Genomic DNA, 25,058 nt, shown 5'->3' on the forward strand with positions numbered 1-25,058 from the left:
CTAGTCTCTTCAACAATCGCATAACTCATAACGCCACTACCGCACTTGCCGCTACCTAAGTTATCGTCGGTCGGTCAAAACTTTGTTTCCCGCGCCTACCTGAATGGAACACCACGCATACTCAACCTGACACTCCCCGCATCCTCTCTCCCGGGGTGTAACATCAACGTCACTGCGCATGGCAGCGGGGGTTGAGGAGGCTGAGAGAGGAAAGATCATGCGGAGAGGGCGAGGAATGTCTGATCCCATGGGGAGTGAAGGTGAGCCTTCACTGCCTGCACCGGCTTTGAAGCAGCGCACTGCTCTATGTGAGACAATCACGGAAACCAAAGTCCTAACCTGCCATGCACAATTACTGGCTGCAATGCCAAAGGACCACATGCATAGCACAGAACAGTGAACAACTACGGAAGACGAGTCATCATGTTTTGACCAGCCATCATATCATTAAGCAATACAAATACCCCAACTAAATGCCCAACTAATCTCAAATTAGTGATAAGGACTTAGCCGTAGAAGTACCAAATTCTCCAATTTTACAAAAAATAAATCTTCCCCGCTTTCCCGCTTCTTGTCCAGCTAAGACCACCCTACCTGGGAGAACTTTGGCTTGCAGAGTTAACAGGAGCTTAATGGGATGATTCCTTGCCCCCAGAGACTGGTCTGCCTTTCCAAATCCTGCCGATGAGCCAGTGCTATAATAATGTGCTATAATCAGCTTCAGCATTCCATTGCCAAACATGTCACCTTGGGGCCAAGGAAACCCCACTTACTTCCCCCCATGCATGCCAACAAGGAGGATAGTCACTAATTGGTCGTTCGACATCCGTCAAGTGTGGGTTTGAGCCCTTAATAAGTGAACGGTAGGTACCAGGAACTCCCTGTGAGCTTCCCAGTGGGCAACACATCTCAGCTTGAAGATTTATGTTACAACAACAACTGGGATTTATATAATGCCCTTGGATGCAAACAAGGAAGGAGAGGGAGGAGGAGGAGGTCATAGGTGCAGTCAAAAAGTTAAGTTTTAAACTGGGATTTAAAGACAGACAGACAGACAGACACAGACAGACACAGACAGACAGACAGACAGACAGACAGACAGACAGACAGACAGACAGACAGACAGACAGACAGACAGACAGACAGACAGACAGACAGACAGACAGACAGATAGGGGGTCAGGTAGAGGGATTAAAGCAAGCAGCAGAGTTTTGGATGAGCTGGACCTTGTGGATGGTGGAACTGGGGAGACCAGTGAGAAGTGTGTTTGAGTGAAGTGAAGACGGAAGGCTCAGCTAAATTCAAGCAGATATCTATGGATTCACAATAGGGATTGCAGGGCATTTTTGTGCTATGAGTTTGTACCCACTTGGAACCAAGTTGAATTTTACCACATTTATCTCATGTAGGATGAAAATTGGAAAATATTTCTTCACACAGAAGGTTGTGAAAATACGGAATTCATTGTTCCAGAGGTCGTACAGGTCGTACAGGCAGAATAAACTGAGATGCTTAAAAGATGACAGATAGATAGTAATAGTATCAAAGGAAATGGGATTAAGATCTGACACGATTGAACAAACCTTACAATAGACTCAATGGACTGTCGGTTCTTCTTATACCCAACAGACAGAGGAGATATCCATCCCATTAGTTGGGACTGAAATGGGTCCCACAAATGAAAGAACAATGTATTACCCACCTTAGTCCCAAGCTCACTTATTCATACATTCTAAACCAGATTTAAACGTATTCAGCTCCTTTTTCAGGACATTCATCTACTCAGCTTCAAATATTTTTGTTAGACGATTGATTAACATATTTACTACTCTGTGAGGGAAATGCTTTTCTCTATTTTCATGCTTTGTTTGAACTCTAAAGATTACAAATCTTTACAACAACACCTTGCACTTATATAGCGCCCTGCACACAGGGTAACGTTTCAGAGCGCTTAACATTTGCGGAGTCTGACTCCGAGCCGGGGGGTGGGGTGGAAGTGCCGTAAGCACGGTCGAACAGGAAAGATTTTAGTCGGGGACTTGCAAAAGGGAAGAGGGTGGACAAGGCAAAGGGATTGAGGGAGAGTGTTTCAGAGTTTCGGGGCGTAGTGACTGAAAGCGTATCCTTCAACGGTGGGGCGGAGGGTGCGCGGGACGAGCAGGAGGCCAGTGGCAGTCGAGCGGATGCTCTGGGTGGTGGAATGAGGAGTGAGGAGGTCGTAGAAGTAGGGAGGTACCAGAGAGTGAAGTTTAGTCGGAACTTTAAAGATTAGACATGTTTCAGGGTTACAACATGTTCCTTTGTTATATTACACAATTAATTGCATTAGTTTTTGCTTATCTTTATTCATTTAATATTCTGCAAACTATTGAAGCAATACATCAACAGGTATTTTGACTTGCTCTGCTTTCTGGCAATATTCATACAGTTACTATTACTATGCACATTGGAGATGATCAATTTTTTTGCAGTGGATATCCACATTCCAGTTTGCAATAATTAATGACTTTAACAAACCATTATTAGTAGAACTGTCTGTCCCAAGTTAATACAACATGTATTGCAGTGAATCTTTTCTATTGAGTACAATGTAGTCAGTTAGTACTCTGAATGATTAATCTTACAACTCATTTTGCATAATGTGGTTCTGTGACCTGGCAACTGAATTTAAAATGCAGTGCAATGATTTGCTTTAACGGAGATCCGATTGGAAGAATGTTTAATATTCATGCAAGTGATATTTGTTCAGCACCTATTCTTCTAAAGCTTATTTGAAGTCAACAAATTGGAATTTCAACCAAGAATATTAAAACTGCTAATAATAAAATTGGTATTTGCCTTTAAATTGTAGCAAAAAATCATTTTGATATCCAGTGTATTTATTCATTTGTAGTCACAATATTTTGCCTGCAACAATTTTGATTATAATATCTGGAAATCGTATTTGTGCAGTTACTAACTGGCTCTGTTTAAACTGTAGTACTGTATGTATTGTATAATTATAATGAAAGTTTAGAAACGTTTTGGTTTAATCAGCCAGATATCTGACATACAAAAAAAATCAATCTTAGAAACATCCAAAGCCAAACTACTGAGAGTTCTACATGTGTACGGAAATTTTCATTTGTGTTATATGGAGGGAACACCCTTTCATCAAATGACACACCCTGTTTACCTCATCCCACAGATCTCTGAGACTCAGGTTGGCAAGAAATGGGAACTCCAGAGCATTCTTTGAGGTACTGCTGGAGTTAAACAGGCTAAAATTGCACAGCTTACCATTGTGAACACTAACAAGATTCCTATTGATTGTCCAGTTAAGATCACCCTACCTGTTAGGGTTTTGCCTTGCAAGGTTAACAGGAGCCAAGTGGAACAATCCCAACACACAGTGACTGGTTTGCACTTCTGAAGCCGTCTAACAGCTTGGCTGGATGGTGCATCATCAACTGTGTCTTTGAGTACTGTAGACCTGCCTGACTCAAGAACCGGATTAACTAGATCACCACAGAAGGTCAACTTGATTCAAATATTCCATTGCCTGACAAATGTGAACTTGGAGCTAACCCAGCTCCAAAGAGACTGTAGTTATCTTGTTAGTCTTGGATGAGTACCACAGCTCAGCATATCATGCATCCAAATACAGCTACTATCCTCCTTTCCACAGTCAAGACACACACCCTGCCTGGTATGAGAAGATTGTAATTTGGGAATTCGGGAAGAATTAGATCAAGGGGCCAAATTAGCTCTTTATCCCTATCTCTCTCATATAATATTATTATTATTATATCTCTCTCCTGTATTGAGGGGTGGATGTGTGAAGCTTCAGCAGCAGCTACTGATCTAAACATAGCAATCAAGGTAGGTTCAAAATGCACTGAATATTTAAGTGTGTGTTCACAAATCAGGACTCTAGATTAGGGCTTCCAGCAGCTATTGTTGCAACTCTCAAGAGTTTTTTTCTAAATCTGCTTTCAGTGTATGGAAGGACCTATTCCAGCCCCTCCCCACGTGAAATGCACTATACAAATGTAACTTTTTGTTTTGTATTCAGGACAAATTGCAATATGCCAATTACCTTCATGTTCTGGAGGTACAAGTCCATTACCAGTTTACTTATTACAAATTGCTTAATCCAGGTCTTCATGTAAAAGGGACCTTGGCAAAGAGATATTTTGAATCAAAATGTTGCTGCACACCAGCTGTCCACCCCAAGATAATGCCACATGAGAAAGGGTTCTATGCTGTGGTCTTTTGCTCTCCAGGAACTGAGTTGACACTTTCCAGATCCATTTTCTATAGGTTCCTATGCAGTCAACAACGGAGGAGACTTTCATATCAGTTTAGGCAGTACTTGAACTTGGGTCCTCAAGATCAGAATTCAGACTCATTCATTCTTATTCAGGTCAATCTCAGAGGCAGATTTGATTGTCTACCCTAAATACAAACACAGAAAAACACAGAGTCCACAAGCTCTATTAGCAAATGATGATTCTCATAATTTGCTAATAGAGTCTATTACTAAGTGATGATAATGTCTGTATTGGAATACGGAAATATAAGCCACAGAGAAAATAAACTAAAATAAAGTAAATAATTCTAAGCAGAATTTAAAAATAGGCACCTCTCTTGCCTAATGAAATGTGAAATGTACACTACAGTTTGTAATGTGATTTTTTTAAATGCCATTTTGCTCCTATTTGTAAATGTTGCTTTGGATTGTAATTGAATGCTGATATCCTAATGGTAATGCAATGGCATCATGAGTAAGATGTGTACAACATACTTTTAAATCTAAGTTCATGAAAAAAAGTGTAATTGAAAATGACAGGCCACATTTCTAATGGCCTATGCTACAAAACATTAAAAATGAAGAACAATTGACGACAAGTTATGGCTAAATGATGCACCATATGCTAAGATTGTTTTTAAAAAAAGGTTTACCATGGTTCTGTATTCAGTAATTATTTCTCAAAATGCCTGTAAAAGGTATAAAAGCTTTATCTGTCAAAAGAATGAGAAAACAATGAAGTATTTTTTTTCAGGTTATACTATTAAAAATGACATTATACATAATTGTTAAATCAAAGTACAGCAAATTATTGGTCAGCTGTTACATATCTTCACTTTGATGTGAATAGGAGACTTTCATTATTCTGCAGCACAAACAGATAGAGATGTGAACAGTCCATCAGATGAAACCCATGCAGTCAATTTGATGTGAAAAGATTGACTGATGAGAGTATTCAGCAGTTTTGCCAGACAAATCTTTTGTTTCTTTAGTTTGTTCATTGCTCATACAATGGCCATTCATGTTCCCTGTAATACTTGGTCAATTTATGCATGAACATTTGAAGGCAGTAGTGTTCTTTTTGCCTGTGTGTTTATGACATTCCCCTATAGCTATTTGAAATTACTTTTCTAAGAGCCTATAAACTGCTACAAGCAATTTGGCAGGTAATGAGAACGAAGGCAAAAGCTTTTTTAAAAAAAAAACAGTTTTCTTCAGTAACGCAAACAAAAGATTTAGAAACCCAATCCATAGGAAATGCACTCATTAGATTTATGCATTGGCAGTGCCTATTTACTGTGGTGCTGAAGTAAATGGCTTAGGTTCAGATGGATTCAAAAGGCACTTGTGATCTGATAGGTTTGTAACGTATGGACACAAGAAAGTTCTGTTAATATTGATGTCCTGTCAGCGTCATTTTTATGTAAAAAAAACATTATTTTGGAACTTGTGTGGATTGAGATATTATGCTGCTGTAAATTTTAGCTATGTATTCTCACAGAGTGATATTGATTTTAAAAAGGAATTTTTTCTCAGAGTCTGAGGTATCGTTACTGGGAATCTGGGGATTTACCCACTTTTGCACCCAGGGTGAGCATTCCTAAGTTTACTTTCTAAAAGTTAGATGCAGATCAAACCTCCTTTAATCTTCTCCAGTAATCATTTTAACTTAATTCAACCACACAGAAAAAACATGCTGTCAATTCCATTTCCCAAAACAACCTTGCTTGTAGCCATTCCAATAGAGGCTGGACATTTATTGTCAAATCACTTGTTGGTTTATGTTGTGAGCTCATCGACATTGGGATTTGGAACTGGAATAATAATGTTGAAGCTCAATATTCTTCCAAAGTTTTCAACATTCTTAACCCAACTTCTTTCATCCCATTATTTCAGACAGGATCTGAATCTCAGGTTCAAGAGATTAAACAAAAACGTGTCTACCCATTACAGAACCACGTGTGAAGGTAATTGGGAGTTTAAATTCAATGACTTTACACAGAAATCACGAGTATGTGGACTTTCCTGAGTTTCTTTTATGTTCAATTGGCAAACTCTTAAAATAAAGTGGTAAATCTGGAACTAGTTTAGTTTGTCCAACTCATTAATCTTGGTATTAAAGCTTTATCAGACTAACAATATTGTGCATATGATTTTTGTATCTAAAACTATAAATTACATTAACTGCACCACACACCTCCCCTCAATTGCTAAATTCAACAAACAAAATTTGTCACGCATTAGTTTATCCAATAAATGTAGAGACCCTTTCAGACAGGATCTGGGAACAAAGAGTGAGAATAAAGCATAAAAATGAATTGCTCCGATATGCTACCCTGTGTGAAGGGTGTTATATAAACACAAGTTGTCTCTGTTGCTGGCTTGTCATCCACCGGGATCCATTGAACATTTTGTTTATAAACAAAATCTAGGCCCTGGTATTCATTTTTCATTGATTCCAATGGATCAGAACACAAAACTGATTGGAATTGTACAGACATTTGTCCCCATCCATGAAACATTGAATCTGAACTGTATAATGGAACTTTACATATCAGTTAACATTTCTCATGAGCTTTTTGCTCTACAGGTGTTACCCTAAAAAGATCTCATAACGTTATTTGAAATACCATTGACAAATTGTATCCCACCTTTAACCATGCCTCTCTCTTCTTGTTTACACACAGGCACACTCATATTCTTAACAGAAACCCTGGAGTCTTCGAACAAATTTAAGCAGTTAGCTCTATTTTATTGTAGGTTTCTCAACAGTTTGTTTTGCTGTGTTTTTGTTCTCAACTGTATTGACTTTAATAAGTCATGTCTGTACTTCTGGGAAACCTTCAGTTATTATGTGAAAAACTATTGGTTCAACTACTCACCCATGAAGGCAGAGTACAAGGACATGGTTGCAAGTACACATCTGTGGTTTAGGTTTCTGGGTTTATTTACAATTCCCAAAATTACAGCTGATCTAAAGCATCTCTAATCACAATCATTTCTGGTAACTGCTTTTGTTGTTTAGTTTTAATAACCTTGCGTCTGTAAATCTCTTAAAAGCACATAAAAATGTGAGAGCATTAATTGTGCAGCACTTGGCTAAATAGATTTTATTTTTTAAAAAGAACATTTCTCACGTTTCAAGTTAAAATGCCTTTTGTAACATTTCTATTATTGATGGCTTTGAGAATTCTTTTTATAATGGATAACTTCTTAATGCATTCAGTCTGTCAGCAAGAGATTACACTGGTATCCAGAGAGGATAAAATATCGTCACCTGGGGGAAAAACTATTCTGTAATTGACTTTGCCTATAACCCACAAGCAGAGTGACAGATGAAGCAGTCAGATGTACATTGTAGCTATCAAACACCATTGCTTACCAACTAGGTAATAATAATAATAATCCTTGCATTTGATATAGCGCTTTTCACATCAGGAGGACGTCCCAAAGCGCTTCACAGAACACACTGTAAAGTGAATTGACTGTATATTTGTGGGCGAACGCGGCAGCCAATTGCGCACAGCAATGTCCCACAAACAGTCGTAGATTGAAAATGACCAATTTATTATTGTTTTTGGAGGGATTATTATTAGGCGTGTGGAGTAAGGAAACTTCCCCAAGGTTTCGCCCTGCCGGGAATTGACCTCAGGACTCTCGCTTGCAAAGCGAGTGCTCTAACCACTGAGCTACAGGACTCCACGACGTGAAAGGCACTATGTAAATGTAATTTTTGTTGTTCTTGTTAAATACCATTGCTGCAGTGTGTTACTGCTTGGCAGGCCCTGAGCGACATTGCATTCATAAAGGAATAAACCTGCGACATAAATGAACTTTTTCCAACATAAATTATAAAATACAATGCTTTACTACCAAAGTGATTCAGTTGCCATCACAGTGTTGCATTAGGAGACGTCTCCAGTAATTGCCAGTCACAAAAGTGGTTAACTAAAAGTATTCAAACACCCTAAGTCCCTATGAATTGACATTTCGCCCACAAAATGTATAGTCGTTTCACTTTATAATATGTTCTATGAAGCGCTTTGAGCTGTCTCAATGATTTGATGAGGCACTATATCAAATGCAAGGATTATTATTATTATTGATTTTATCCTGATAGCAAAAAGTAAAAAAGCAAAAAAGCTAGGATTTAACAGGTGATAGTCTGAAAAAATGTGAGCGTTCAGCAAATTTAATTTGCACACTAATCCCCACTCTTATTTCTCACCCAATCTTGAAGAACTCAGAGGAGTAATTGACTTTACCAGTCAATGTGACGTGGCTGAGATTAGGTGATTTAAATCTTAAAGGTTCTCTGTACTGGTAAGTGACTGCAAGCATTTGTGAGTGAAACAGAAACAAATGGCTCAAGGATTGCAACACCAAAACAGAATCTGTTCTGAAAAAAGACAAGCTTGATAACCTCAACTGCCATATGGATCTTTATATTTTTTCATTAATTCTAGAACTAGTTGGTTAATACCATATTAGTAATCCTGAAGGTAGCGTAGATCTTCGACCATGCCTTTGGTCATCTTTTTACCCCCACACTTCCTGCCCTCCACCCCTCCTGATCCCAACCCCCAGCTCAGATCCCAAACCATGACTGTCCAGCGCCTTGGGACGTCCTCCCAATGTGAAAGATGCTATACAATTGTAATTTGTTGTTGGTGGTAGTAGTTGTAGATACCAGGAAAGAATTGTCAATTTTCGACTAGATGTTTTTCAAGAGTCATACATGAAGGGAATAGAAGGATAAGGGAGTTAGGAAGAGTAGAGGCTCAGGTGAAGTGTATACAATAGTACAGACTAGTTAGGCTGAAAGGGCTGAAAGGAAAAGGATTGCAGCAGCTTTAACACAATAGTAAAATACCAATCTGAGCCTTTTAGTAACCCTTCAAGTGATACACAGTATAATTTATTAGAAAAATTTGGCAATTTCAAACGCATGCAGAAATTAATCTGCACATAAACAGACCAAGTGAAGTGCAACATTTCAGTATGTCAACCATTTAGAACACTAATTAAATCTAATTAAAAATAAATACACTAATCATTGACTCACAAGAGAAGGGAACTACTGTACCATGGGAAATAAAGCTTGCAGTACAGGCTTTTCATAGATGAAACATATCAAACATTAATATATTCTCTACAGTAGTAACAAGGGTTTTAGAATAATCCCATTGTCAAATCCAGTTCTCTGAATAAAATAAAATTACAAACATATAATAATAATCCTTGCATTTGATATAGCGCCTTATCACGTCTTCTAGATATCTCAATGTGCTTCACAGCATATACCGTAAGCTGAATTGACTGTATGTTTTGTGGACAAAATATGGCAGTTAATTGTGCACAGCAGTGTCCCACAAACAGTCATGGATTAAGTGACCAAATTATTATTTTTTTAAAAAAATCATACGAATACTCAGTGTCATTTTACAAGGCTATAAACATATTCTCAGCAACTGCACATGAAGGAAGACATGCACACATTTTCCAAAAATATTTTAACTGAAATACTGTACATGCAGGTGGGAATAGAAAAATAAAGACTATTACCTGAGATTGCAGTGAACAAAGTTCCACATGGACTATTTACATTCAAATGCTTGCACAGAAGAGGAACACCGAGTAATAACGGTTTGCATAGAAAAACACATGAAGCATTTCCTTTTCTGTATACTACTGAAATATGCAACATATCCATGCCAAACATCCAGGTGTCTTTTATATATACTGTATATAAAAAGGTTCCTTTTTGGCTAAAGATTTTCATTAGAGTCTAAATTGCCAGATTTGTTAGTCAGAATCATTGCATTAAACTGGAACTTCTAATTTGTGAATTTTGGACTATTTGGAGATTTGAAAACAAAAATAAATTCAATGCCACAAGTCAGCAAAGCTTGAGGAAAGCCTGGCATTTTGTTTTCCAAAATTTTGTTGGACTTTTGGGCTGAGCAAAAGTTCCAAAAGCAAAACACCACCTGATAACAAGCAAAAATATACATTTTTTAAATAATTTGGTTGCTCAATCCATGACTGTTTGTGGGACACTGCTGTGTGCAATTGGCTGCCGCAATTCACCCAAAAAATATACAGTCAATTCACTTTACAGTATATTCTGCAAAGCGCTTTGATACATCTCAAAGACATGATAAGGCGCTGTATAAAATACAAAGATTATTATTATATAGCAAATCATAAGTCGCGAGTGTAGCTGACATTCTGCTTTCAGGTTTTCAGCTGAGAACAGGCCTGAAAATCTGACAAAATGCTGGAAATAAAGTGACAGACTTTTCTCAGCATGCGACGACTTTTGAGATTTGAAGGATTTCTTTTAAATCCTGAATGAAAATCTGTTAAACTGCAATTAGCGGGAAAAAAAATCCAATTTTGACTGTTGCAATTGTGTGGATGTTTGCTGAGAATACTAGTGCTAACATTCTGTTAGAGGTCTTTGGGAGTCCATCCTGTCATTACAAGTCCCACTATTTTTAATTGGGGGAAGCTCTGTAAAATTAATCAGAGAAGGGTGGAAGGACAGAGAGGTACTATTAACCCTTCAATGTGATAATCAGAGGTAGACTGAAGACAAAAGATACAACTCTCCCATTGGCACAATGGATAAATGTTGTACAGTGTTGTAGAACAATGTACATTCAGTTCATGGCCGTTTGTGGGACACTTTGTAAATCTTCTGCAAGATAAACAATCACTAAATTTTACAGTAAATCCCATGAATCACTTTGAGACGTCCTCCTAACGTGAAAAGTGTGATACAGAACGCAAGGATTATTACCATGGTCAAATATTAGGCCACAAAGATCAGGAAGACCCCATGTTTGATACCTGGTCTGTGCTGAGTTAGTAGCAGTTACCTAGGGAAGAGGTGGAACTGTTCCGATTGGTTTCAGTGTCCTGGAGTTAGGGAGAGGGGAAAACGTTCACTCAGGTTTTTCCCCATTGATTTGGCTCCAGTGACTGCTCTTTGGAAGTGTGTGTGGACATCAGACTAAGGTTTGACATGCTCTACAGTAAAATAGTAGTGTAGGTTTGTACATGAAGAATGAATGAAGAGGGAATGGGGCACAAAAAATAGTATCTGTAAATAGTTGCTGCAGTGATACCTAAAATAGTGCTGTAAACACAGATGCATAATATAAATCAGAATATAAATCTAGCTGTAAATTACTAATATAATCCTTGCATTTGATATAGTGCATTTCACGTCTTCTAGACGTCTCAGAGTGCTTCACAGAATATACTGTGAAGTGAATTAATTATATTTGTGGGTGAAACGCAGCAGCCAATTGTGCACAGCAGTACCCCACAAACAGTCGTGGATTGAGTAAACAAATTATAATTTTTTTTTCTTGAGGGATTATTATCAGGGTTATTATCAGGCATGTGGAGTAAGGAAATTTGCCCAAAGTTTTGCCCTGCTGGGAATCGAATCCAGGTCTCTCGCTTGCGAGGCAAGTGCTCTAACCATTGAGCTACAAGACTCCTGAAATTAAAGCTTCAAAAAGCATACATTTTCATCCTAAATGTCTACAGCAGTATCAGCATCTCGTTCCCCCACCCCCACCGGCCCACCTCACCATTGGTGGTTGGGCCTCAGCCTCTCTGCCCCCACCCTTTGGAACTCCATCCCACAGTCCCTTCACCTTGTTAACTCCCTTGCCTCCTTTAAGCCATGTCTCAAGACTCTCCTCTTTGACCCTGCCTTCAGCCACCCTCCTACCCTCTCTGCTCTCCGCCCCACCCTGATCCCAACCCCTCAGCTCAGGTTAAGGGTCAGCCTTGTAGAACAGAGTTGAGGAAACAGGCTGTAGATGTTCAGTCCTTGAACATCTTCAAGGCTGAGACTGATAGATTTTTTAAAAAATAGAGGGATTAGGGGATATGGGAATAGGACAGGTAATTAGAGTTAGGTCTGAAGATCAGCCATGATCTTATCGAATGGCGGGGCACAGGCTCGAGGGGCCGAATGGCCTACTCCTACTCCTAATTCTTATGTTCTTATGTCCAAATCCCTGACTGCCCATCACCTTGGGACATCCTCCCAAAGTTAAAGGCACTATATAAATGTAATTTATTATTGTTTCATCAGCTTAAAAATATTTCCTGAAAAATGTTTTGAAGGTCAAACACAAGTTCAGAAGAGTGCAACCCTTGGTAAATAATTTAATGATTTATCCCATTCAGACTCAATATAGTCCAGAGCTTTAAAGCAACTTCATGTAGACATCTGCAATTATTATCTGCTACATCTGCCACATTTCAGATAGTCAACAATTCTGGGTAAGACATAAACAAACCTCTTGCAAAATAAACTAAGAAGAAATTAAATACATTTTGGCCCAATGCAGAGCAATAATAAAATAATTGTTTACTAAGGTCTTAACAATAACTAAATAAATGAATAAAATGCAAGTCCTGTCATCGTATATACTCACACACATTAAGTTTAATGTCAATAAAATATAGTCTGTAGAAATGCCTGCCAACACGAATATTACTATATTGTTGAAGGTTAAATGAACCAGCTAATTTGGTTATAAACACGAGGAGAGACCGGGCACCCAGGAACACAGCATTGTAAATCCAATCTGCTATTTTTCATATGTAAAAAATACTGATTTAATGACATTATTGTATGCTCTAGAGTATTCATAACACTTCATCCAGCAAATAATATATTAATTATATTTAACTCAAAACCTTATACTTTGAAGGTCTCAAAGTGCTCAACAACATATTTTTAAGTGTAGTGAATGTTCACTTCCCCCAACAAGACAGCATATCAATAAGTTTTTCCAAGCACATTATTCCTGGTCCTTTCAGTAATTGAGCAATTTAAGCATTGTCTGAAGTGCAATAATATCTCTTTAACATGTTGGTTTCCTCCCCACCTGAAGACTAAGCACTTTGAGATGCTGCCCCATGTGAAGGGCACTATTTAAATGCAAATGTTATTGTGAAACCCATAGGGTATACAAAAGTGAATAGGTCCTCTGTATCTTCCAAGACCATAAAAGTTAACAGAAATATCATTTTACACAAATGTATCTATCAGATACAGTCCATAATGAAACTTCCATCAACCAGTGAAACAAAGGGCATTTGCGGGACCCATGATCTGTAGTAATGATTAATATTATAGTAAAACTAATTTACATACTTATATGGTCAATTGAACACATTACTAATAAGTTAGTATAATGCTTTGACTTTAACCCTTCCTTACACCTTAAGCGATGACTTATTTGGCGTTAGCTGAATGTCTTGACGCATGTGGAAATCCATTACGATATTTAAACATATATGTATACCACCTGTACATAGAAATTTCCCTGTGTCTGGAATGGAATGTGCATTCTCTCCCTGGAGAGATCCACCCTGTTTACCTCATTCCGGAAAGTATTGAATGCAGGTTGCGAGAGCCAAGACTTAGGGGACACAGTGTGCATTGGGATTCTGCTGGTGTTTAACAGCTAAAACCCCATAACTTGCCATGAGCAGCACTGTCTTGCAAGCTTGTTGCTCCTGATCGAGGTAGGACAACCCTGCTTTTGAGGGCTTTGACTTGCAGGGTTAACAGCAGCCAAGTGGGAAGAATCCCTGCCCCCAGTGACTAGTCTGCTCCTCGAAGACTTACATTTAAATCTGTGTATTAAACTCTGAATGTGAATTATTAATCAATACATTTCATTAATACGTTCCTCACTTGGCATAATCCATGGTTTTTAAGTTACTATGGAAGATATTTGCTGATCAATAAGTGTGTGGTTTAATTTGTCTAACAAGCACATCATTCACATTAGCTTAATGAAGCAATCCTCCAGCTATGACCACCCTGGTTTTCATGAAGGTGTTAAAAATCTGCAATGTCAACAGTGTCACTTTTTTCTCTTCAAGGTTCCTTGCTTTATCAAGTTACAAAAGCAAAAGGCCAGAAGCCTAGTGTTTTAGCCTATGAATATTACACCTTTGTGGCTGCACTGGGGGAGCAGAGAAACTATTACATTTCAATATGCTTCAGCAATGCTGGTAGAGCATTGTAGGCATAAGGAATTGTCAGACTAAGAAAATAACTTAAAATAGAAACTAGCCAGATTTAAGAAATCCTCACTCTCCTGCCTTTCTCTTGGTGCTACATGCCACTTTAAAGTCCATATTACTCTCTGTTTATACCCCTCAATCTGCTTCCCTGACTGTCCAGTGCCTTGGGACGTCCTCCTAACATGAAAGGTACTACACAAATGTAATTTGTTGTTGTTGTTATTGCTTCCTACAGTGATGATCATGAATAGACAGCCTCTCTGCAAAGTGAAGCACTTGCTTGCTGAATACTGTCCTCTGATCTGTTGCATAAAATGTTCAGAAACACATGTCTCACTATGTTAAAAAGAAGAAACCTCACCTTCACTGGTGAAAATAACATGTTCTTCTAAACAAGGCATTTGTGGACTAAGAATCTGTGCTCTGATGAATAACCTATTCACATTTCAATAGGTAAATTCACCAACGAAGTCCCCTGTCCAGTAATAAAGAGTAGGTGAGCTAAAAACGCTATGTGCTTAAAAAGATTTTAATTCACAAAAATGCAAAGCATCCATGTCCTGTAAAGTTATTGCTAATGGTAAAGATTTACTGCTCTTGTGTGAAAGATGAAATCAGGAATGGAGGTTTACAATATTTTTAATAAGATATTATATCTTACAGTGCAGATGTAAACCAAAGGATCAAATGTCGATTAGGTTAAGCTATATTTTCTCCATGGATTTCAGCAGTACATACTTCTGTGCCCCCTAACATTGGCCGATCACTGGATAAGAGGATGTGTGATTGGGGACTGGATGTTTCTTTGGTACTAACGGTTGATGATACACAGTCAGCTATGCTGTTTTCTACAGTGTCAGGTTGTTCTGTTAATGAGTTCTTTAGAGTCCACTGTTCACTCTCAAAATCAGATTCGCCAATTCCATCTGGACTGATTAGTGGAGATTCAAACAGAAATGAAATGTCACTACAATTCTGAGGTGGCCCTGTACCCTGTTCTTCTGAAGGACTTGTGTCGTTACAGCCATTGTCGACTTCAAAAGAGACTAGCTTTTCAGATGTTTTTATCCTCTCATTTCCCAATTCGTCAGTTGCTTCCACTGAGCAGGATTGAGGCACTACCAGACAAACATCCATGGCCTGCGAGTCTGTATGCAAAGATACACACACCGGACTTCCACAACTGTCATATCTTCCCGTGTGCATTATCTCAGATTCTTTGAGCTCCTCCTCTTCAGTAACCAACCCGGTTGTTGCAGGCTGACCCAGAGTTCCTTGATCTCTTATTTGATCTAAACATTAAAAAAACATTATTGTTGTTTTTTACATGACTTACTGGCTCTTCCTACATGGCAGAGAGAAACAAATCAACATTGAACGTCAATACTAAATGGTCTTCCCTCTTCCATAGATGTAGGAATTAACCACAAATAAGCACATTGAGGCTATTGTATTACAAAGTAACATAATATTATAGAATTCCTCTAAGGCAGCTGCTTCTTCATCCAAACCATGCTGGTGCATGATAATAATATAATAATAAACCTTGCATTTGATATAGCGCTTTTTCACGTCTTCGAGACGTCTCAAAGTGCTTCACAGAATATACTGTAAAGTGAATTGACTGTATATTTTGTGGGCGAAATGCAGCAGCCAATTGCGCATATCAGTGAATAGAGTTCAAGATCTTTGTCCTCACTTTTAAATCCTTCCATGGTCTTGCCCCACCCTTCTTTTGTGACTTTCTAAAACCCTACCAAGCCATTTGCTCCCTCTACTCAACAGGCACTAGCTTGCCTCACCATTGGTGGTCGGGCCTTCAATCTTTCTGCCCCACTCTCTGGAACTCCTTCCCACAGTACCTTTGCCTCGCCTCCTTCAAGGTCCATCTCAAGACCTTCCTCTTTGACAAAGCCTTTAGTCATCTTCCCAACCCCACCCTCGTGGCCCCCAGCCCTCCCAAATCTAACCCCCACCTTGGGTGCAAACCCTCAACTGTGCAGCACCTTGGGATGTCCTCCCGATGTAACAGATGCTATATAAATGCAATTTATTGTTGTTATTCTAATATTATTGTTCTAATATTATTCTAACACTAACATTATTGACAACAGGCTGAAGCTGAATGGAATAAAATCTTGTTTATGTTGTCAAATTAAATACTTTGTCAGCCTCACCTTTAGGTTGTGTCTGATGCTCTACGGATTCCAACATAGGAGACTTTGGTCTTAGATCCACAGGAATGGCAGCATCGGTTAACGTTATGGTTTCCTTTCCACCTGTTGGCAAAATTGGAAGGTATGGGGCAAAAGAGCACAAATAGTTAGAATGTTGTTGCACATAATGTAGATATTACATACTATTTACAATTATTTACAATTTTACATGCCACACACAAAGGGGAATTAATAAAGGATATTTGCATCACATTTGTTCAAGTACAAAATAGGGCCATAACTAAATAATGCAAATAATCTCTCATCAGATTACAAGATTCCATTGAAGTCCACCCATAAATATGACATGAGATTTTATTCTAATATTAATAATAATAATCTTTGCATTTGATTTAGTGTCTTATCACGTCGTTGAGACGTATCAAGCTCTTCACGGAATATACTGTAAAGTTAATTTACTTTATATTTTGTATTAATATGTTATATTTTACATTAATATACAGCACTGAATATCATCTTACTCATGGATACAGGAAGTCAACTCTCCAAAACAAACACTCAAATGAGTTCTAATTTAACCATCATGAAGTCCGTGTAGGAATATTTAATTATTCCAAATGTCCCAGAACCAACATAATAGATTAAATATTCTGCTTGACACAAAGTGATGGGTATTTGATGTTGTGCATTTATAATGAGATTTTCTGCAGTGTAATCACACATTGAGTACTAGTATCTTTATTGGGTTAACAAACCACGTTCAAAAATTATGAGCTAGGTTATTAATAATAATCCTTGCATTTGATACAGCGACTTTTCATGTTGTCAAGACATCGCAAACCGCTTCACAGGATTTACTGTGGAGTGACTATGTGTTTGCAGGCGAACATGGCAGCCAATTTGAGCACAGCAATGTCCCACAAACAGCCATGAAATAAATGATCAATTTTATTTGGGTGAATTGTTGACCAGGACAACTGGGAGAAACTCCATTCTCTTTCTGAATAGCGCCATGTGATCTTTAATGTCCACTTGAACAGGTTTGATATCTCATCCGATTACTACTACTAATAATAATCCTTGCATTTGATATAGCGCTTTTCAAGTCTTCTGGACATCTAAAAGTGCTTCACAGAATATACTGTAAAGTGAATTGACTGTATATTTGTGGGCGAAATGTGGCAGCCAATTGCGCACAGCAGTGTCCCACAAACAGTCGTGGATTGAAGTGACCAATTTATTATTTTTTNCTCGAGGGATTATTATTAGGCGTATGGAGTAAGGAAACTTGCCCAAGGTTTCGCCCTGCCGTGAATCGAACCCAGGTCTCGCGCTTGAGAGGCGAGTGCTCTAACCACTGAGCTACAGGACTCCACATTCTATGCATTCTACGTCTTTTAAAAAAGCTTTCAAGGTTGCAATTAGCTCAAATGAGTTCCTAATCTCATTAATGAGTGAGTGTTTGGTACAATAAACCCACTAAAATATTACTATTTTAATAACAACCCTTGCATTGATATAGCCTCTTATTACGTTGTCAAAACATCTCGAAGCACTTCACGGGGATTTTACTGAAAGCGTACGTCTATATGTAGATTAACTATGTACAAAGGAAATCACAGTAGCCTCTACTCGTGTGAGTAACTAGTGAAAATATTCTAGGTGATTCTGTAATTCTTTATATTCCTTTTTAATGAAATAATTAAGGGAAATCTATACGAGTTTGCACATTGTTCACCCAACTCGCAAATTATTGATAACAACAGCAAAAATTACATTTGTATAGCGCCTTTCACGTCGGGAAGACATCCCAAAGCACTGTAACCCAACCTGTAAGTTCCACTGTTAAAATCATTGCACTTAGCAGTGAATATCTTGCTCAATATCTCCCCAATTAATGGAGTTTGTGTATTCTTTCATTTGATGGGCAAGATCCTTGTAACACAGGTTACATGTCTTTCACATGAATAAAGAACATCCAAGTTCATTGCCTAAAGGCACCCCAGACATCTAAAACCCTCAGCTCTTTTTAAGAAGGGAAATACATAATACATTTACAAGGCATGAGAGAAGCTCAGTACTCAGAGGTACAACCTATCCTCTATCCTTACCACAAAAGTTTCCAACAGTAGATTGCATTTCCTCTCACTGAGTGACAATAATCACTTATTGTCACCCAGTTCCTCAGTGCTCTTTATTGGTGCATTATGGTTCCTAGGTAATGGCCTAATCATCCGCATCTCAAGAGTGGCATAAATATAAATGCATAGCATTTAAAATGGATACAAAGTTAGTTCAATCAGTACATTCTGTGGTTAAAGAATATTGATGGTTACAATAAGAACTAGCCTCTTTGTCTGCAATACTTAAGGCGTAGGTTATTTTTATTCCTTTTCTCTCTGCTTTTAGGCTCCTTGGAGCAATGAGATGCTAAAACAGGCAATGTATGCAATCTGATCCTCACATTTCTTTATGCACTGGTCACTGGGAGGTGTAGGAAAGCAAGTCTCTCAGGGTTTTCCTCCCACAAAAAAGCACCTGAGGGCTCAAAATTCTCATGGCCTTAGTGTTGGCTCTTTTCAAGAACTGGCGAAAATTGGCTTTCAAACTAAAAGAGAATTTTAGAGATTTCTCTCCAATTTTAAACGATGGTCATTTAGCCTAAGACCAATTCACTGATAGTAGATAAGTTCCAACTCAAGTTAAGGGTTTGTATAAAGGACATTGCGTGTCCTATGTTTTCACATTCTGCACCAACCCAGTGATCCTAAACGAGAATTAACAGAGGTTATGCAGAAATCCATGATCTACATCATTCATAAGAAGTGGATAAATATAATTGTTGTCTTTAGATTGAGATCAATGAGGAGAACTGCAAGATATGATTGTATTCTGAAACCAAAGCTGTCAAATCTTATTGTTTGGGTTTTGAAATGGACAGTTGAAAAATCCCATTCTACATGGTTCCCTCCCATTTTTCTTCTGTTAATGTGTGCTTAACAAAACGTCTGAGAACAGAGTTTGTTAAAATCATGGAATCGAGACAGACAATGTGCATAATTCTCCATCACTCTAAGTCCGCAGGGAAGAAGTCCAGCCCAGTTATGTAGACATTAAAACAGTGCCAATGAAACTATAATTAAGTGCAGAGGACTTATAACATACTCTATGTTTCATCAACAAAATTTGTTCAAAGACAACTGGGAAATTCTGACAAACATTTAACAAGTTGTGATTGCAACTATGGAGTGTAATGAGGAACATGCAGGTGTAATATTACTGTTAAAAGTGTAACAAAACTAAAAAAACTGCTTAATTCAAATCAAAAGGAATAATGGAGCCACCCTTTCTATCCTACACTGCAATCAGTTTGCAAATTACTGGAATGGTGATGTAGACAGGAAATGGTAGAACAAATTTGTCTGAAAAGGAAGCACACACTGACAATGAACAGACAATAATGAACACAAAATGGTGCATTAATGGTTCATAAAGCACAAGTCTGGAGTTTTTCCATCTATCTCTTCACACAGAAGTTTTACCATCAATGTACCCCTTTGAGTGCATTATTATGATTATATAATGCTATTGACCATTCAATAGATTCATTTTCAATGCATTTAAAAACAAGGTTGCTGAAAGGTTTATATGGTAATTCAATGCCAGATTACTTTTGCCGAGTCAATAATAGCATTATATCATTAAAATGTATGCAAGCATGCTAAGACTCAGTGTAGTACAAGCAAAACCTACTCCCTAATCCCACTGAGAGATTGTAGCTCAGACCTGTAGGCAGCAGGAAAGAGAAAACAACTGAGATTATTGTGAGAGCAACATCAACAGAGAGAGACAGAGAGACTGTTAATGAAAGTCTTTTCAGATCATATTGGATGTCCTTGTACTGAAGGCTTAACAGTTACTTGTTTCACAATGTTTTGGCTAATACACAGTGGACGAGGAGAACATTCACAGCACACTAATAACTTGGAGAGCTTGGAATACACTATGTAGCTTGTCACTGCTAAATTATGAATAGGGTTGGTGGAAACTCATTTTTATTTTTTATGACTTTTGTCGGATAATATCAAGGATATTTCTAATTTCTAATATTTCTACAAAATGGCCAATTTCCGTGTCATACGGGCGCTACAGGTGTAATTTCCCCGTCCATTATTTTCGTAACAATGTGGAACATTGGAAAAGCTGACAGATATTGACTTTTTTATAAATTTCACTAGCTGCAGTTATATCTTAAGGCAATTGTGATGGAATTATTCTTCTTGGATTTATTTAAATCTTACTGCGTGTAAAATGCACTATATGTATACAACACAATAAAAGGACATTTCCCAAGGCAATTTTCAATACAATAATAAGTTGTGTTCAATATTTTAACATTTTCAATGATGTCTGGCTCAATTTTGATTGGATACTGTTAGTGCAAATATCTGAATTAGTTCAGTGGAACATGACCTTTGTAAATAGTATAGCTTAGAGTGGTTTAGAATCTCAACAGCAGAAACAGCAATGTAAAATAAAAGGCACTGATGCAATAGGAGTCTATATTAGGATATTTGCAAGTAGAATTGTTGTGTTAAGTACAACTTCCATGACCCGCAAATCTCAAGTATGACTAAGTCCAAAAAAATAAAAGCAAACAAAATGCCTGACCATTTCTTACCCCTGATTTTTAATATTATATATTCTTGCCAGCTTTTTTTTCCAATTTATGACTTGCAGGCTGTGAATTTTACAACGTGAAAATTAAGACCTGGAATTTCCAAATGATAAAACAGATTTGGTTTGCAAATATTGTACATTGGAACAAAAAGTCCAGATAAAACCCTGCATTACAGACCTGGTAGACTCCATAAACCAGAAACTTCTAAGGTCCTCAGCTTTTTTTCCAATTCAGCAACACGACTGCCCAGAATTCTGCAGAAGTGAGAAAGGTAGGGATGAAACAACAAAAATTACATTTGTTTTTCACGGTTGGGAGGATGTCCTAAGGCGCTGGACATTTTGATGGGACACAGATTATAAAGTCCACTGACTTGCATTCAGCAGTTAATCAGTCATTAAAACCTTTTTGTCTTTTGAGTAGAACAACCCTTTATCAGTAGGAAGCTTTGCAGCTCAGTTCACAGTGAGGGAAAATAATTCAATCTTTTACCAAAGCAAACACGTGATATTTCAACTCCCTTGTTGCCAGGAAGAATAAAGAACGTTAATTTGTTGATTTGTGCCAGTAGGAAATCAATGGATTTAATAGTGCCCCACAAGGAGCTCTTGATTAACAAGCTAAAAGAGTGCTACGTGCCTGTTAGTCTGTCGCTGGTGCTGAAGAACCATGTTCTTATCATGAATTGTCTCAAGCAAAGCAGTCGCCAAGGACTTCAGGTCTGAAATGGACTGTGGAGTAGCTGGCAAACTGCAACCATGATCTTCTGACAAGAGTTCCTGGACTGCAGCCAAGGTGAATAAAATAACAGTGACAACATCAATAACACTTCAGCAGAACAAAGGCTGACATTTTGTGAACAGTGAATGAATTAGATGGAATATATTACAGTACAACACCACAGCATTGCATTTATTATGCATTTTCAATGATGTTGTTTCATACAGTCTTGTTCCATATCAACCCATGATATTCCTATCACCATATAAGCATCTTCTCAGAGCTCTTTACCATTACACGGTTTCTCGAATTCCAAGCAATGGGAATGGGTCCCTTAACACAGGTTGTCATATCAAGATGTAAGCTAGCCTGGCACTGGCATTTAAAAAATATTTGAACTGTTATTTGACATTATAGCTGCATGCTACAATGTTTTTTCTATTCACTCATTAGATAGCGTTTTTAAACAGAGCTTTGACAGCTTTTTTTTAGTTTAGTGGATTCAAAATCAACTAGTTTTTTTTAACACCAGTTTTTAGTTGATTCAAAATGATGTTAATTCTTTTCTGTTTTTGTTTTGTCCCCCTTGCCATTTTTGTTCTCTACTACCTCACTATCTCCTTCCCTCCAAAATGCTTTTGACTTCTTGTTCTTTCTACTGGGGTACTGTTCTGCCTCTGGTACCTCATCCCAAGTGTTTTTTATTGATATGTGAACCTTGAAACTAAATGTTGGCAGGCTATTCACCAAGAGGATCACAGCTCAACTCACTGCATACCTCACCTGATATCCATAGATGTACAGGGTGTCCACAAAGTCCTGCTACACCCATGTTTTTTTCCTACAGTACACTGAGCAACTGAAACATGTGGAAAAATGATGATAATTGTATTTAGAAGTATAATTAAGTACAAGTGATTAACGTATTTAGATATCCAGAGGATCGGTGTGAACGCTTTTATTTCAATTCTAAATAATGACCCATCACCATGTTCTGTGTGATATCTTCTGTAACATGATAGAGTGACAGGTATCCAAACACAAACACATACTTGTAGTTGGGGTGACTGATAGTGATAGCAATTGAGCTGAACATCGCTTTTCAACTCCTAGCCCTTGAAAGCTCAAAAAGTGGTGACCCTGACTGAGAAAGATGTTTTAAAAAAACTCCTTCATAAATCATTGTGAAGAAATTATATCAAAGGTGTATTTTTAGATAAATACTGGAGGAAAAGGCCAGTGTAGTACAGTCTTGTCCTGTTGCATTAACAATAACAACCTTTGCATTTGATATAGCACCTTATCACATTGCTGAAATGTTTCAAAGCACTTCACAGAATATACTGTAAAGTGAATTCACTGTGTATTTTGTTATATTCCTTAAAACCAAATTACCTTAAAGACATCGAACATCAATCAACATAGAATCATAGAATTATACAGCGAAGAAGGAGGCCATTCAGCCCATCGTGTCTGTGCCAGCTCTTTGAAAAGAGCTATCCAATTCAATCCCACTCCCCCGCTTTCTCCCCATAACCCTGCAAACGTGCCCTCCCCAAATAATTATCTACTTATTAGTTCTACTTACCAAATCATTTTATTTTAATAAAATAGGGGCAGAGACAGTATTAAGCATGCCTGTGAACCACCAACAAAATATTCAGTACATTTTTTTTCACACTGCCTCTTGTTAAAAAAAATCCCTTTATTACTATTAACTGTCTGCACAAACAACAAGACATTTAAATTGAACGCCATTAAAGTCACTATGGTATCTTTCCTTCAATTCATGAAAGACAAGTTATTAACAAGACAAACGTGTTTTGATCACTGATCCACAAACCAATTAAACCTCCAATCCAACAGCGCACAATTTACTTACCTGCTTGTGACTTGGAGTGGATGGATAGACATAGAAAAGGAAGCCTATTACAACAACAACAACAAGATTCCATTTATAAAGCGCCTTTCACGTCAGGAGGACGTCCCAAGGCGCTGCACAGTTGGGTCATGACCCGAGCAGGGGGGAAATGGTCAGGGTGAGGGAAGGGAGGGAGCGAGGAGGGGGGAAATGGTCAGGGTGAGGGGAGGGAAGGGAGGGAGCGAGGAGGGGGAAGAGAGTCGAGAGGGGAGCTGAAGGCTCGGTCAAAGAGATTACAGCAGATCCAGTAACATTACCATTAAAATTCAAGATTTGCACTAAATGAAAGTGAGTTTGGACAGTTTCACATTCCAACAGACAGAACTGAGGGGTAAAAGCTAACTTTGAAAATGCCATTCACACATGCTGCAGCAAACTTACAGGTTTCTATCCCTTCCCCTCTCCACCCACCTGTACACCCTTTCCCCCGCCCCCCCACTAGTATTTAATTAGTATTAAATGTATTACTGTTAAATTAGAAAATAGAAATGAAGTGCTTCGAGACGTCTCAATGATGTGATAAGCTATTACATCAAATACAAGGATTATTCTTATAATAATAACAATAAACACAAAATTAGTAGGAATTTTTTTGGGTGTATAATTACATACACAAAATGTCAAATAAAATAAAAATGTGAAATTATGTATGAAGAGATTGCAGGCCTAGTCTGTGCTGCAGTTGACCATGAAAGATAAACCCTGTGCTAAGTTTCATGTCTCAGCCATGGCTTCAATTAGGAATGTTAAATTAGACTCAGAACACCTGGATTAGAGAGAGAAATGTCAGCTTGAGTTCGATAACTTTCCAGGAACGTGCTTCTTGTATGGAGATAAGAAGATAATATTGGACTTAACTATGATTCCACTTATCAATGCTTGGTGAGTTACCATGGAACCATACCTCAGCAAAAGGAAACAGTCAAAATTCTTTCAGGGGAGTTGGAAGGGAAGGGAGTGAAGAAAACTGAAATAACACAACTACAACTTGTGTTTGCATAGTTCCCTTCACACAGGCAACATCTCAGGAGGATTTCTCACCTCCTGATAGTGAGGGTCAAACTTTTAACAAGCATCATTCATACATTAATGCTCATGCAAGACCTCTTTGTTTGCTGAAGCACTAATTTCATCCGATTAGATTTCATTCTAATTGGCTTAGACAACCATACGTATAACAGTTTGGAATATTATTCT

General features: G+C 38.0%; 1 protein-coding gene across 1 annotated transcript in view; it reads right to left on the bottom strand.

Moving 5' to 3' along the window:
* Window positions 1-14,872: 14,872 nt before the first annotated feature.
* Window positions 14,873-25,058, bottom strand: part of LOC103175823 (coiled-coil domain-containing protein 149) — a 29,887-nt gene continuing 19,701 nt past the window's right edge. The window contains exons 9-13 of the mRNA XM_042341085.1: window positions 21,860-22,004; window positions 21,398-21,474; window positions 20,293-20,325; window positions 16,540-16,641; window positions 14,873-15,654 (exon numbers count right to left, since the gene is read on the bottom strand). Coding sequence (XP_042197019.1) covers window positions 15,062-15,654; window positions 16,540-16,641; window positions 20,293-20,325; window positions 21,398-21,474; window positions 21,860-22,004 — 950 coding nt within the window. The 3' untranslated portion in view covers window positions 14,873-15,061. The remainder of the gene's footprint in view (window positions 15,655-16,539; window positions 16,642-20,292; window positions 20,326-21,397; window positions 21,475-21,859; window positions 22,005-25,058) is intronic.

Source organism: Callorhinchus milii, unplaced genomic scaffold (assembly GCF_018977255.1).
Source record: "Callorhinchus milii isolate IMCB2004 unplaced genomic scaffold, IMCB_Cmil_1.0 Scaffold1, whole genome shotgun sequence".
Classification (NCBI taxonomy): Eukaryota; Metazoa; Chordata; class Chondrichthyes; order Chimaeriformes; family Callorhinchidae; genus Callorhinchus; species Callorhinchus milii.